The sequence below is a fragment of the Sinohyriopsis cumingii genome, chromosome 18 (genome assembly GCF_028554795.1).
Source record: "Sinohyriopsis cumingii isolate HCF-2022 chromosome 18, ASM2855479v2, whole genome shotgun sequence".
NCBI lineage: Eukaryota > Metazoa > Mollusca > Bivalvia > Unionida > Unionidae > Sinohyriopsis > Sinohyriopsis cumingii.
Window position 1 is genome coordinate 72119994 of NC_142978.1, and position 14624 is coordinate 72134617.

The following is a 14624-nucleotide window of genomic DNA, read 5'->3' on the forward strand; positions in this document are numbered from 1 at the left end:
AACAAGAAAACGTAAATTTTTCAATGTTTAGACATTTTCCAGCGGAAAAGCTTCATTCTTCCTGGCTTTTCTTTCTTCCTAAATTATTCAACTGATATATGAGTATATATGGTACATTTTATTTTTTTATCTTGCTGTACTTAGGCCAAAAAAAATGTGTTTCAGGTCAGTCAATCTTTCCGGTTTCTCAATACCAACAACAGCACATTTCTTTCCCCCCCAAAAAATAAAAAAGATAAAAATCACATTATATATGTATATACAGTATATATATGTTTAATAAAAAATGTCCTGCCCACCCTAATTTTAAAATCGGTGCAATAGGAAACATACATATTTTTGTTACATTAATCTGAAAGACTTTATCTTCCAATTTTTGTGCAATTCGTTTGTACATTTTTGGAACATAACCTTTTGTTGGCAATACAGAAAAGCACTACTATATACATACACACAAACAACAAATTGTGTTAAAAATAATTTATAAATCAACTGCACAAAGTTTAGGAAGTCAAACCCTTCCAAACAAGGTATAATTATATAAGACATAAAATAAAATCCTTGATATATGAGTTGCTCAAGGAGATGGATGTTCTAATGAAATTCAAGATAAGACAATTTCTTTTCCTTTTAACTATCAAGTCTTGAAACCATTCAGCTGATGTTCTTCAACAATAAAAAATTTCAAAATTAGCTGCTGTAGTGCAAGTGCTGGATGATGCCTTGGTCCCTTTTTCATTTATGACAAAGCCGACATTATTAGAAGTGCCTTGGTGAAAACTCCATGTCACAACAATCATCATACCACTCCAGTGGCCTAAGTGGTTAGAGTGTCCAACTTGAATGCAGGTCACGGGTTTGAACCCTGGCCAAGTCATATCAAAGACTTACAAAAATGGTACAAACAGCTGCCTCACTTGGCGCTCAGCACTAAGAGGTTAGTGTTAGGACTGGTTGGCCTGGTGTCAGGATAATGTGACTGGGTGGGACATCATGTTACACGTCTGTGGCATGCTGACCCAATGCAAGACATCACTATAAACTGCCAAACTACAGACATTGTAGCGACATGATTGGAAAATTGTTAAAGATAAATAAAAAATCCAAATCACACACACACATAATAATAATCAGTTCAAGAAAAGCAGTGACAACAAAATTGTTGAGACTGTGATGGCATCCATACTGCATGTACAATTAACAGCTTCTTTATTTCGGACCAAGTAGGTATCATAAAAAAATATACTGGTGAAAAACCCATATTGATACTGCCATCCATTTAGAGGGAATAGAAATAACAGTATTTTGAAGATATGACTGTCCATTCAGTTCTACCAGGGTTCATACAGAATTCTGAATGATAAATTCAAAGACTTTTCCCAAACTTTCAAAGACTACATAGATTTCTATGACCTATTTTCGTTAACATTTTGTATACAAGTTATGTTATAAGAGAAAACAATGAATGCAAAATACTACAGTATTGTTTAATGATGAAATTCAAATGCTCTTTGTTATTGCGGTGGCAATGAAATTGAACGGGTCATCAAAAGAAAGAAACCAGGAAAACTTGACTACTTCCAAATCTAATAACCCTGGACAATTTTATTTGTGATTATGGAAAGAAATAAAAATGTTTGGGTTTATTTCAATTTTCAACGACTTTTAAAGACCTCAGGGTAATCTGATAAATTTTCCCAAACCTGCAAGACCTTGAAAACGCTACCTCATTTTTTCCAAACTGTCAAAGAACTTCAAATACCATAAGAATCCTGTCTACTTAGGAATCTATGGGGGATGAAGATGTAAAATAGTTTAATAAAGTCATTTTTTTGAGTGTCCAAAACCTCAAGAAACCTTTTTTTTTTAGTAAATTCAACATTCCAAAAGAATGAGATTGGTGGAATAAGGTATAATTGATTTCGTTACTTTGGATACAAAATTATGGTGGCTCCAGTTTAGAATTAACCACCAAAATACTGACGACAAATAGTTTCTTATTCAAAATTGGTTTTGTAGCTGGTAAGTGGTATTCTTTCTGTCATAGTGAAAGAAATGATGAAACATTTATTTTGCAAATGTTTTGTTGTGAAACATTTGTGGTTGGGGTCAGGTCTTACATTTTTCTTGCACTTAGATTAGAGTGGATTTCAGGATTTCTGAAAATCTTTATTTATTTGGAGATTTCAATGAATCTTGCCAGCCAAGTTTTGTAAATTTATTACTATAACTAGCAAAGTCTATTATATTTAGACTGAAATTTTAAAACAAAAACCCAAGACTTCATGAGCGCTTCTTTGATATTTCATTTTAAATTTGAAACCAGTAAGTCTGACCAGGGAGATCCAAAAGTACAAAATGTTTTTACTAAAAGGAATCATGTGAAAACATATTTTATAAGGAAACAGCAGAGTCGCAACTATAAAAAGTGGAGAAGGTGATAACCATGAATAGTGTCATATTTTTTAATGTGATCACTGAATGAAGTGTTGACTTTGCGAAAATAACTCCTTCTTTCTCACTCTCTTTCTGCATGTGTATGTCAGTATATGAAGAAATGCTAATATTTTTCATTAATATATTAAATCTTAAAAATGTATTACATAAACAGTATTTCTTTTTCTATTCTCTATTTTCTCTCTTCTTTATTAGCTTCCTTCCTTTCATCCTTTCCTTGCATCTTAATGTGAAGAAAATATTTGTGCAGAACTACATACATGCTTGTTTTCTGGTTGAAATACCGTACCAAGATATATGTATTCCATCCATGCATCATCTATCTTTATGTCAATTATGTATGTATGTATGTATGTATGTATATATATATATATATATATATATATATATATATATATATATATAATCCAAATGCAAAATGCATAGACCCGGATCCATACATAGGCCAAAAATGCATAGACCCAGATATGAAGTTTGTAAGGAGTACTAATAGAACAAACAACATGGACTATAATCTACTGGCACATAATGCAATGGCAGATCAGGATCTATGTTGTTTGGATTAGACTTAAAAGTGAGTATATACATTATATCATAGTTGAATTACCTATTCAACTATCACTGCATGTGATATTATGAAGCTCACCAATGTCATGTGACTTTTCTTTTGTTTGGTAGGTGTATACTGTCTATTTATACCGATGCTTTGTACAATAAAAACCTGATGTGAATTATACAAAACAGAGTTTACTGATAGTATCCTTATGCCCGAGTAATTTCCAGTCAAGTATCAATACACACTGTCCTCTATTTAGGAACACATTCTATTGATTTATAATTCAATCCCTAGTTCTGAAGAGCTGCTTCTTGTGACTGATAGAAAACATCACCAAATGCATTAGTTAGTACTTGTGTACAGATGACATTCTGTATATACTTACTTATAAGTCCAGTCTAACTGCAAACAACAAAGATTCATATCTGCAGTAGCATAATGTGCCTGTAGATCAGGGTTTATGCTGTTTGTTCTACTGATTACTCCAAACTGCATAGACCCAGATCTGATGGTGCATTACTCTACAGCAGATCTGGGTAGTGCAGTTTACAGTGGACTCATAAGCAAGGACATACAGAACATTAGTCAATATTGCTTTGCTATGTGTACTGAACAACACTGTGTGTATAATAATGCTTTGCTATGTGTACTGAACAACACTGTGTGTATAATAATGCTTTGCTATGTGTACTGAACAACACTGAGTGTATAATAATGCTTTGCTATGATGTGTACTGAACAACACTGAGTGTATAATAATGCTTTGCCATGATGTGTACTGAACAACACTGAGTGTATAATAATGATTTGCTATGATGTGTACTGATCAACAGTGAGTGTATAATAATGCTGCTTTGCTATGTGTATTGAGCAACACTGAGTGTATAATAATGATTTGCTACAATGTGTACTGATCAACACTGAGTGTATAATAATGCTTTGCTATGATGTGTACTGAACAACACTGAGTGTATAATAATGATTTGCTATGATGTGTACTGAACAACACTGAGTGTATAATAATGGTTTGCTATGGTGTATACTGAGCAACAATGAGTGTATAATAATGATTTGCTACAATGTGTACTGAACAATACTGAGTGTATAATAATGATTTGCATTTATTATTAAATAACAAATTTACTATCATCAACTCAAGTTTATTAAACAGATAAGCTTTTCTATCATCTCAAATTATTAAATAACAGATAAAATACTATTCTATCCTCATCTCAAATTATTAAATAACATAAACTTTCCTATCATCATCTAAAATTATGTGTTGTGATTTGGATTTTTAACATAGCTTTAACAATTTTTCAGTCATATCGCTACGATGTCTGCAATGTGGCAGTTTATAATGATGTCTAGCACTGGGGCATCATGCCGCAGACATGATGTCCCACCCAGTCACTTTCTGACACCAGGCCAGCCAGTCCTAACACTAACCTCTTAATGCTGAGTGCCAAGCGAGGCAGCTATTAGTATCATTTTTGTAAGTCTTTGGTTTGACTCGATCGGGGATCAAACCCATGACCTCCCGCATCTGAGGCGGATGCTCTAACCACTAGGCCACCGGAGCGGTACATATCTAAAATTATAATTTGGTCTACAGTTGTTTAGAAGTCATCGGCTTCAGAGATAAAATGTGCTATTTATTATGGATTTTGATGTGCTGAATTCAAATAAGACAATTAAAACATCTGATTGGCTACTGTTTCCAAGATATTTAAGATTTTAGATTTTACATCTATGTATATTGTGTAGATAGTAGAGTTTTAATTGTAAATTGTAAGCCTAGGTCTTTTCATGTGTTTATGGTTGCTTTACATGATAATATTTCACCTGTCCTGTGTATGTAACACTTTAAAAAACAGCAAAAGGGTTATATAAATAAAATTTATTTTGAAACAAAAGGCAAAAAACTATTATATATGTATAAGTACATAGTTTAGTCCTTATTCAGTGTCTACTCAGCACTTCTTGGCTTGTCTCTTGTATTCATTAAATGAAGCATCTCTTGTCACTGTCCAGCAAAGTCTGCAAGCATTGATGGGCTTCAATTGCCCTGATAGCGTTTCTCCATTGTTACAATGTCCTGGTGAAATTGCTCAACGTGCTCATCACTAACTGCTCCACAGTTCAGTGGGAAAAAAAATCTAGATGAAAGTGCAAAAAATGTATCTTTTGTGACATGTTGCAACCAAGGCTTTTGTATGCCATGAGGAAGTTTTCTACCAACTCCATGTATATGTCTGCCTTGCTGTTTGCAAGAAAATTTGTTGCCACTAACTGGAAGGTTTTCTATGCTGTCTTTTTCTTGCCACGCAGTGTGCGGTCAAATGCACCATCTCGAAGAAGTTCATGAATCTGAGGACTAATAAAGACACCTTTATTTATCTTAGCTTCACTTAATGTTACACGGGGGTAGTGATTGTCCCTCCGTATTTGGTTTTCGTTATCTAGGGGTTGACCGCCCTCGATGTTATTGCCCGGTTCGAGTAAATATAAATATAAGCGGTGAAACTTATAGGTGGAATAGATAGAGATCTGAGCAGGTATATAGAACAAACCAACACGAGCCGCTGTACATGTAAACAAACAATTTAATCAATTACATACAAACACTGCGAAAATTCATTACATAAGGAATGTACTCTGCTTTTAGAAATTTAACTTTCACCGAAATACAAAGAAAACACAAATAGATTTAAATAAAATAGCCGATCTGTTTACTGATAGTTTTAGTTCACCATAGGATCGAGTGAACAATCGAAGTCAACGTCTTGTACGATTTCATAACCTGCTTGTCCTCAGTCTGTTTTTGCTTCCTCTGTCACTGTTGAGACCCTTGGATCTCAGGATGACACTTTCTACCATCCGTCTCAGGACACTCTCAGAATAAGTCTTCAGAAATTAATACATCGCAGGATTGCGTCACAGGATTATATGTCTCACTGCACTCTTCTCTATGCTTCTCCGTAAATGTCTCAGAATAACACCACCTCATACGTTCCATACATCTCTGGAGCTATTTTCTCCCTTTTGCTTTCAATGTTCCTCCCTCTAATCGGTAAATTAGTTCGTCCGTTCCTTTCGACAATCATCCCCTTTTAGGACAACAGTTCCTTTTAACGAGAATTTCTTGCAAATTCCCGGAGTCGTAACCTTTGGGGTTTCCACTTGTAGGAAAAGCTTAGACTGATTAAAATTTGATGCGGGCGATATTAAAACCTATGAAATTTTGTGTTGGAACATGCCCTCTCATTTAATGTACCAATCAGAATCAAATATCTCTGCCGCCTTTTTCCAGAGGCGCCAAAGTCAGGGTCAACTTGACCTGGTAGTTTGAGTAACAGAGTTTCTGCGTTCTCTCAATTGTGACAACTTTACCATGAAAATGAAGTTTTCCTTGTCCTAAATTGTCCGCCTGGCTGCTGTATAAACAAATGTTTAATTAGGAACGAAATTCTCCCTCTAAAGGACATTACCGCACACAGTATGGCGATATGATATGCGTCTGTCTCAATAAATCTAATTAATGGTTGTTTGGTCTCATCTAATGTATTCTTGTTAGATCAACATAAAATTTGCCACATCACACTTAACCTTGGAAATTTTCCATGGAGGTACTTGAAAGCTGCTTGTGTTTCGTCCATGGCCTTGAAAAGTTCTTCATCACACCCAACTTGATGTGCAAAGGTGGTAACAAAATTTGCCTTGATTCAACAAGTGGTGGTAACTAAACACTTTTCCTCCCAGTTTACAATGACTGTTGGAGTAGCCAATATCTTTTGATGTAGTGGGAATCTCTTGCATGACTATCCCATTCACAGAAAAAACAGCAGTACTTGTGTATCCAGTCTGCAAACAAAAGAGAGCAAGAACCTTCAAATAGCCACAGAGCTGCAACTGATGTTAGTCATAATTTATTCATCTCAAAAGTTGTTTCATGTTTTCATAGGTTTCCTTCATATGGACTGCATGACCAACTGGAATTGATGGCAAAACATTGCCATTATGCAGCAAAACTGATTTAAGAGTCGTCTTCGAAGAATCAATGAAGAGCCTCCACTCATCTGGATCACGAATGATGTTGAGGGCTGCCATCACACCATCGATGTTGTTGCAGACTACAAGATCACCTTCCATGAAGAAGAATGGGACAAGATACTTATGCGTTCATGGAACATGGAAATCATAACATCACCTACCAGGAGATTCCACTGCTGTAGTCTGGAGCCCAACAGTTTTTCCTTACTCTTGGATAGTTCCGAATCCCTGACAAGGTCATTCAGTTCACCTTGTTTTATGAGGTGTGGTTCAGAAGAGGAGGATGGGAGAAAATATGGGTCATGTGGCATTGATGGTTCAGGACTAGAAGTTTCATCCTCTTTCTCTTCCTCATCTGATTCAAGTGAGAATGATTCTGGTGCATCAGGAACCGGCAGTCCTCTGTGGGGTATTGGATGTATAGCTGATGGAATGTTTGGATAATGCACAGTCCACTTTTTCTTCTTTGACACACCTAACCCAACTGGAGGCACCATGCAAAAGTAACAATTGTTGTTATGATCTGTTGGCTCTCTCCAAATCATTGGTACTGCAAAAGACATAGAGTTCCTTTTCCTGTTCAACCACTGGCGAAGATTGCACAAGTGTTGCAGCATATGTGTGGGGCTCACATCTTGTCCTGATCTCCAATTTTGCAGACAAAATAAAGGTAATTGGCTTTCTTAACCATAGTGGTTATACTGCGCTTTTGTGATGCAAAAGTAAATTCATCACAACATAGCAGAAGTTATCTGCATTGTTCATAAGTACAAGGTATCTCTGCTCATTTTGGCTAAACAGAAATGTGTCCCTTTGCAAAATCAAACACTGACAAATAAAAGAGCATGACACTGTATGATTTCTAGAGCTGATATAGGTCAATTTGTTCAGCAAAGTGATGTAAGCTTAGTTATGATTGCATCATCCATGACTTCTAGGAATAACATGATGCATTTCATATCATGTATGATGCAATGCCAGCTTCAGATTGCATCATTCATCGTTTTGCCCCAAAAACAAGTACTTTCCAAATGCCAATCATAGATTTATTCATAAATCCAGTCAAAGATGTATTTTAGCCTTGGGAGCAAAATCCTTTGCTCTTGTGGACTACGTTCTGCCCATCTAGATGTTTCCATATGCCTCTCTCCAGATGAGAAAGTCATCTTAACACTACATTATTTGTTTTAATTCCACATATTTTATATTTAATTCATATGAATCTACTTGTGGCTATTTTTTGCCCACATCTATATTGCTATTACAAAAAAATTTAATAGGAACTTAGAAAGTGGTACAATGTCATAGCTTTGGTGTGGTATGAAGAGGGAAGCCACTAAATTGGAATCCCATTTTGTCCACCAAGCGAGGCAGATGTTAGTACCATTTTCATAAGTCTTTGGTATGACTCTGCCGGGGATCGAACCCACAACCTCCCACATATGAGGCGGATGCTCCAACCGCTAGGCCATCAGAGCAGTCACACACATTTGGAACATGAAGCCCAAGCTAAAAACATTACAATCACATGATACTTCATAGTATATATATGTCAATCAAATTTAGTCATCTAGAAGATTAACTCTGTTAAAGAAAAGTCCAAAAAAAAGTTCATTAATATATTTTCACTCCAATAAAAGCTAAATAGTGAAAAAAGTTTCAGAGTCTGGACCTGAGATTAACATTCTAACTCAAAAAAGTTTTAACAATACAGGCACCATAGGAACTGCAAGATACTGATAAATGCCCTTGGTATTACATCAGATATCAACACTGGCAACATGAGAAAACAAGGATAGGATCTGCATGCACAGTCTATTATCACATCATTGCTGTACATTGGTTTGACCTTGACCCCAAGGTCAAAAACTTCTGCAAGCCAGTAATATAGTTATTTGTCTTAGCTTCATAATGATCCATAAAAAATATGAACAAGATCCAAATCCATCAAGGACTTTTGGAAATATAACAAGTGAAAAACTGTAACCAAAATCTAAACACATTCTCTATGCCTGTGACCTTACCTCAAGGTCCAAGGGGTGGGTGAGCAGGTCAGTGAATCAACTCTATCAGTTTATTCACCTCATGTATTAGCAAAATATATCAAGACATTTAGGAAATAGAAACATATGAAAGAAATATAACCAAAGCATGAATGCAAATGTGATAAAACTGTGACCTAGCAACATCAAAACCCTTTGATAATATATGAAAATGCTAGAACTTACCAGTCTGAGGCTAGCTGAACCCCTCTGTCTCCAGTTGCTGCTATTGCCTTTTCTCTGAAAATTAAACAAATCTCTTTTCATTCCTATGATCCAGTTATGATTATGTATAATAAGACAGACCATGTGTGGTAACACAAACATTTCATTTAGCTTTAAGAGATGAGGAGGCCTAAGCTTTCAACATGGGCAAGTTATGATGACCCTGGGCTGATCAAGGACCCTGGGCATCTTCTAGAGGCTGCTATTATTGAGACAGCCTAACTTCCAAGTGTGAAAAGAAAATAATTGAAAGGTCATCCCAGGGCTGACCCTAGATTGGTCTAAACTGCTAGTGTGAAATGGGCAGGCGATAAGAGATGTAGACATGATACTGGTTTTGTCAAGGACAGAATGAGGAAGGTAAAGGTCATGGACACTGGGGGTCCAAATACTTCATAACTGATCTAACGTCAAAACTTATTATTGACTGCATTTGGTGACAGGGTTAATACATATTGATTATTTTAATGTGGCCAAAAACACATGCTGCATACAAGCTTGAAAGGGGTACTATTTCTCAAAATACCACCAATATTCAAAAGTTTTCTTGACATTTACCAGTGTCAAACCTTATTCAAATGTGCACTGACCAGAAAAGGTTCTGTGAGATTTGGAGCTTAAAGTCTATACTGGACCTTCTTCCTTTTTAAGTCAGCTGACCATCTGGTTGATCTAATTTTTAAAAAGATATTTGGCCACTTAGCATAATAATTTTATGCTAGGGATTTTATGAGGAAAATAATATTGATAATTTACTGGAGTAAAATAATACCATGGGTTCTCATTGCTAGCTCCTCTTTGCCCCTCAATAGGCACTGATAACATTACGATAAAGAAATGTAAAGTTATTCTTAGATGCTTATATAGCTGAGTGGTAGTAGGCTGTTCTCAGTTGAAAACTGACCAAGGTCAAATCCAACAAAGTGCATATTCTATTTGATCTTAATGTGCTATTTTAGTATGAAGTGGGAAGGAGAATTATGTTACTGTTACTGTTTATATATTGGTTTGAATATTCACAAAACACAGCAGAACATAAACAGTAAACCGTCTTTCTGCAGGATCCAGTATGAATCTGCTATTTCAATCTGTTATATATATATATATATATATATATATATATATATATATATATATATATATATATATATATATATATAGCCAATACATTTGAGAATGAAAAAAAATTTGCTTGCTACAAGTGAATAATTAATATGTATCATTGTGTGGGTGAAAAACTCAAGTAGTTTCACTCATGGCATAACCATACCAAGTTTTCATCTGCTCAATAAATTATATTCATTATTTATTCATTTCAAGCAAATATCCTCTCTTAATTTGAACCTTCCTAATAGATACTGGTAAATGATAAATATTCATGCAGTCCCTACTTGGGTTTCATTCATAGGTCCCTTATCCTAAGAATGGCTGTCTCCATAATGTACACTTAGTACACAAAGTAAATAAAAAGCACGTGGTCCATGAAAGAGAACAACACTATTTGTTTTCTTTCTTTCACTGATTGCCTATAATTAAGTGCCAGCTGTCCTCATGAATAATAATGAGCTGCTTATACAAGTATATCACTGCTAATGCAGGGAATGTCAACTCTGACAGCTTCGGTCGCACAATGCCCATCTAGAGCCTGGAATTAAATGTGTGTGAGTGTGTGCATGTGTGTGTGATTCGGATTTTTAACATAGCTTTAACAATTTTTCAGTCATATCACTATGATGTATGCAGTGTGGCAGTTTATAGTGATAGTTATAGCACTGTGGCATCATGCCACAGACATGTAGAATGATGTCATACCCAGTCACATTATCCTGACACCAGGCCTATGAATCCTAACACTAACCTCTTAATGCTGAGCGCCAAGCGAGGCAGCTGTTAGTACAATTTTTGCAAGTCTTTGGTATGACTCGGCTGGGGATCAAACCCACAACCTCTGAGGCGGACACACTAACCACTAGGCCATTGGATCTGGAATTAAGCTAAAGGAGGTACTGAGCAACTAGTCAAGATGTCCATGATAATATTGCTCATTCTGAATAATAAACAGTGATAATTATTTTTAACCCATCAGTTCATACAGTTGCAGGAGCCCCAAGTGGCCGAGTGGTCTAAAGCGCTCTCCGTTACGGATCACTGCCATCTCACCTCTGTCTGCGTGGGTTCGAGTCTCGGATTCAGCCAATGTGGGTATGTGAGAAAGCTTGCCAGTAGCTTCTCGTGGGTCAGTGGTTCTTTCTGGGGTTTACCCAGGTTCTTCCTCCACCATTAATACTGGCTGCCATGTATAGCCTATCGTGTGCTGAAAAAATTGGCGTTAAACCCAACAACAACAACATACAGTTGTTGATTCACTTGATACAACATTGTTACAGGTCCTTCACACTTCAACATGAAGAATCATTACAAATTTGTTTAACTTTTTGAATAAAAAAATAGAACTGATTTCAATTTTATTTACATGAAACTTTAAGAGAAACTGAATGGAAACTTATTTGAACAGTAACACAAAATTGTTACTGCAGCCCAATGTAAATCATAAATTACTTTTGTACTGAACAATGGATGACTTCAGGACCTGGAAAAGCATTTTTAAAATGAAACTGATCCAAACTGAGCAAACAAAATCAACCAAATTTATTACTAAATACAGTAAACAGCATAAATTATTTTTGTACTGAGTGCTTGTTGACACCAAGACCTGAAAGAAAACGAGGCAAACTTTTCAGGAAAAAAAAAATATCATAAATTGTGCTGAAGTGCATGATAATGTGTAAAGATTTTTGAGCAAGATAAAAGAATAGAATATAGGAGTTAATAAAAGTCTTGGTGCATTTCTTTTTAAATTATGTAATTGCTTACAGTGTGTAAAAATAATGCCAAAGTATAGCCCTTTGGGACAAGTTGCATTTTAGTCAGAACAAGTGACTTTTTATACAGCCACTGACTCAGGTCCTGTGTCTGAACAAAAACATCTGGGTTTTTGATTTTGTCCAAGTAGGGTATAAGATGACAATCCCACCCATTTTGAAAAGCAGTTTTTAAAAATTTACTGAAAGAATTAACTGAAGGGAAAGTGAAACCCTGCTTCACATCTGGCTCAATCACTTATATTCAATGACTTACGTTAGCTATAAATTCTTTGTAAAAGCCTACAAACAAGTTTCCTCCCAAAACTGGACTAACTTCTCTCTTCTAAACAATTTTATACACCTTTTATAAAAATATGAAACAAAGTATAAAGAAGACCCAACAAAATTATGTCTGATGCACCGAAGCCTACCCCCACGTGGGATCATTAGGGATGAAAAATAGGTTAAATTTATCCTCATCGTTGTCATAAATAAACACAGGAAGGTAGGAACATCTGTGTCTCCATGATTAGCATGCCAGTCTCATCAATGGAAGTATACAATTACCTCAGCAGTAAATAGTATATCTATGGTAATGTGATATAAAAACACCAAACCAAACCTAACTAATGTGCTAGCTTCTCATAAAATCATCCAGAAGGTAACCACAGAGAGCTGATAACAATGCATTTCTTTCTATTTTAAATTGTGGGGGAAAATACATTACTTGTAAAGCACTTAGTAGTACTGCTGTTTCAATACAATCATTATTATACTGTATGTAATCACTAATAACTTTATCCAACTACAAAATGCTTATTCCCAGATCTGCCATTGCATAATGTGCCAGCAGATCTGGGTCTATGCAGCTTGTAAGTACAAATCAGTAGAACAAACAACACAGACCCTAATTTGCCAGAGCTTGATGTGATGAAGACTCAGGATCATTGTTGCTTGCAGTTGGACTTGACTTACATGTGAATCTACACGGTACATGTTAGGTGTGTATGTGTGTCCGTCTGTGTGTGTGTGTGTGTGTGTGTGTGTGTGTGTGTGTAGGATTTTTAACATAGCTTTAACAATTTTTCAGTCATATCACTATGATGTATGCAGTGTGGCAGTTTATAGTGATGTCTAGCACTGGGGCATCATGCCGCAAACATGTAGCATGATGTTCAACCCAGTAACATTATCCTGACACCAGGCCTACCAGTCCTAACACAAACCTCTTAATGCTGAGCGCCCAGCAAGGCAGCTGTTAGTACCATTTTTGTAAGTCTTTGGTATGACTCGGCCAGGGATCGAACCCACGACCTCCTGCTTCCGAGGCAGATGCTCTAACCACTAGGCCACTGGAGCAGTTTACATGTTAGGTATGGAAATCAGAGGGTATATTTTCCAAAATAGAACAATAATTCAGTTTTTACTTCTATTCCTACATCAATCAGTTTCCTGTTTTACATGATACATCCACTATAAGAAATACTAAATGTACAGTTACAATAATTTAGAACTGGAATTTAGAGGAAGTCTAAGAATGGTGTTTTTTTATTAGAACGTCCGAGTTAATCATGCCATATAGATCATATCTCTTCACAATGTAAAAAGACAGTTTCAGTTTCTGACTTTCATTTGTATGTAAATCACAATAGATTATTCTTCAACCCTGCTGTCATCTTTAATCCAAGCATTATAACCCTGTACCCAACTAATAAATTGGTGAAAACATTAAAAGACCTACAGTCCTACCATGACATGCCTGCAGAAAAATGCTATACAATGTATACACAGTACATTGTGGGACTGAATTAAAAGTACCTGTACCACAGACAGTACAACTTTTTACAACTATAAATGTAGTATTAAAGTGCATAAAGTTCAATGAGGTGTTGTTCATACTTTTAAATATAATGCTGGGATCAGATTCTGACTAAAAAATATCACCATGTTCATGAAACTTGTAAAAACAAAAATTAACTTGCAAATTAGATGTATCTTTGTAGGAAATTTGTTATATACTCCAGTAATTATACTCAACAAAAGTCTACTGACATTTTTTTGTGGGGGGTGGGGTTGTTTTGTTTTTTTGTGTAAATCAGAAGTAAGAAACAACCAATAACACTGATAAAGTCCAACTCTGTAGCAGCAAAAAGCATGGTTGAGTTATGACTGCTTCTAACAAGATTTTATGAAAAATGTAGGGATTCATAGGATAAATATACTGAATACAATATACCTGTATTAAATATTTGACATATCAAACAGCAGTCATAACCCAAATCTGACAGATAAATATTTGGTATATCAAAAAAAAACAGCCATAACCCAAATCTGACAGATAAATATTTGGTATATCAAACAGCAGTCATAACCCAAATCTGACAGATAAATATTTGGTATATCAAACAGCAGCCATAACCCAAATCT

The 14624-nt window shown here is 35.6% G+C and overlaps 1 protein-coding gene across 1 annotated transcript in view; it reads right to left on the minus strand.

Moving 5' to 3' along the window:
- LOC149776955 (ubiquitin-associated and SH3 domain-containing protein B-like) overlaps nucleotides 1-14624 on the minus strand; it is an 83305-nt gene that overhangs the window by 61693 nt on the left and 6988 nt on the right. The window contains exon 2 of the mRNA XM_089941670.1: nucleotides 9295-9348. Within this exon, the coding sequence (XP_089797796.1) occupies nucleotides 9295-9348 (54 nt within the window). The remainder of the gene's footprint in view (nucleotides 1-9294; nucleotides 9349-14624) is intronic.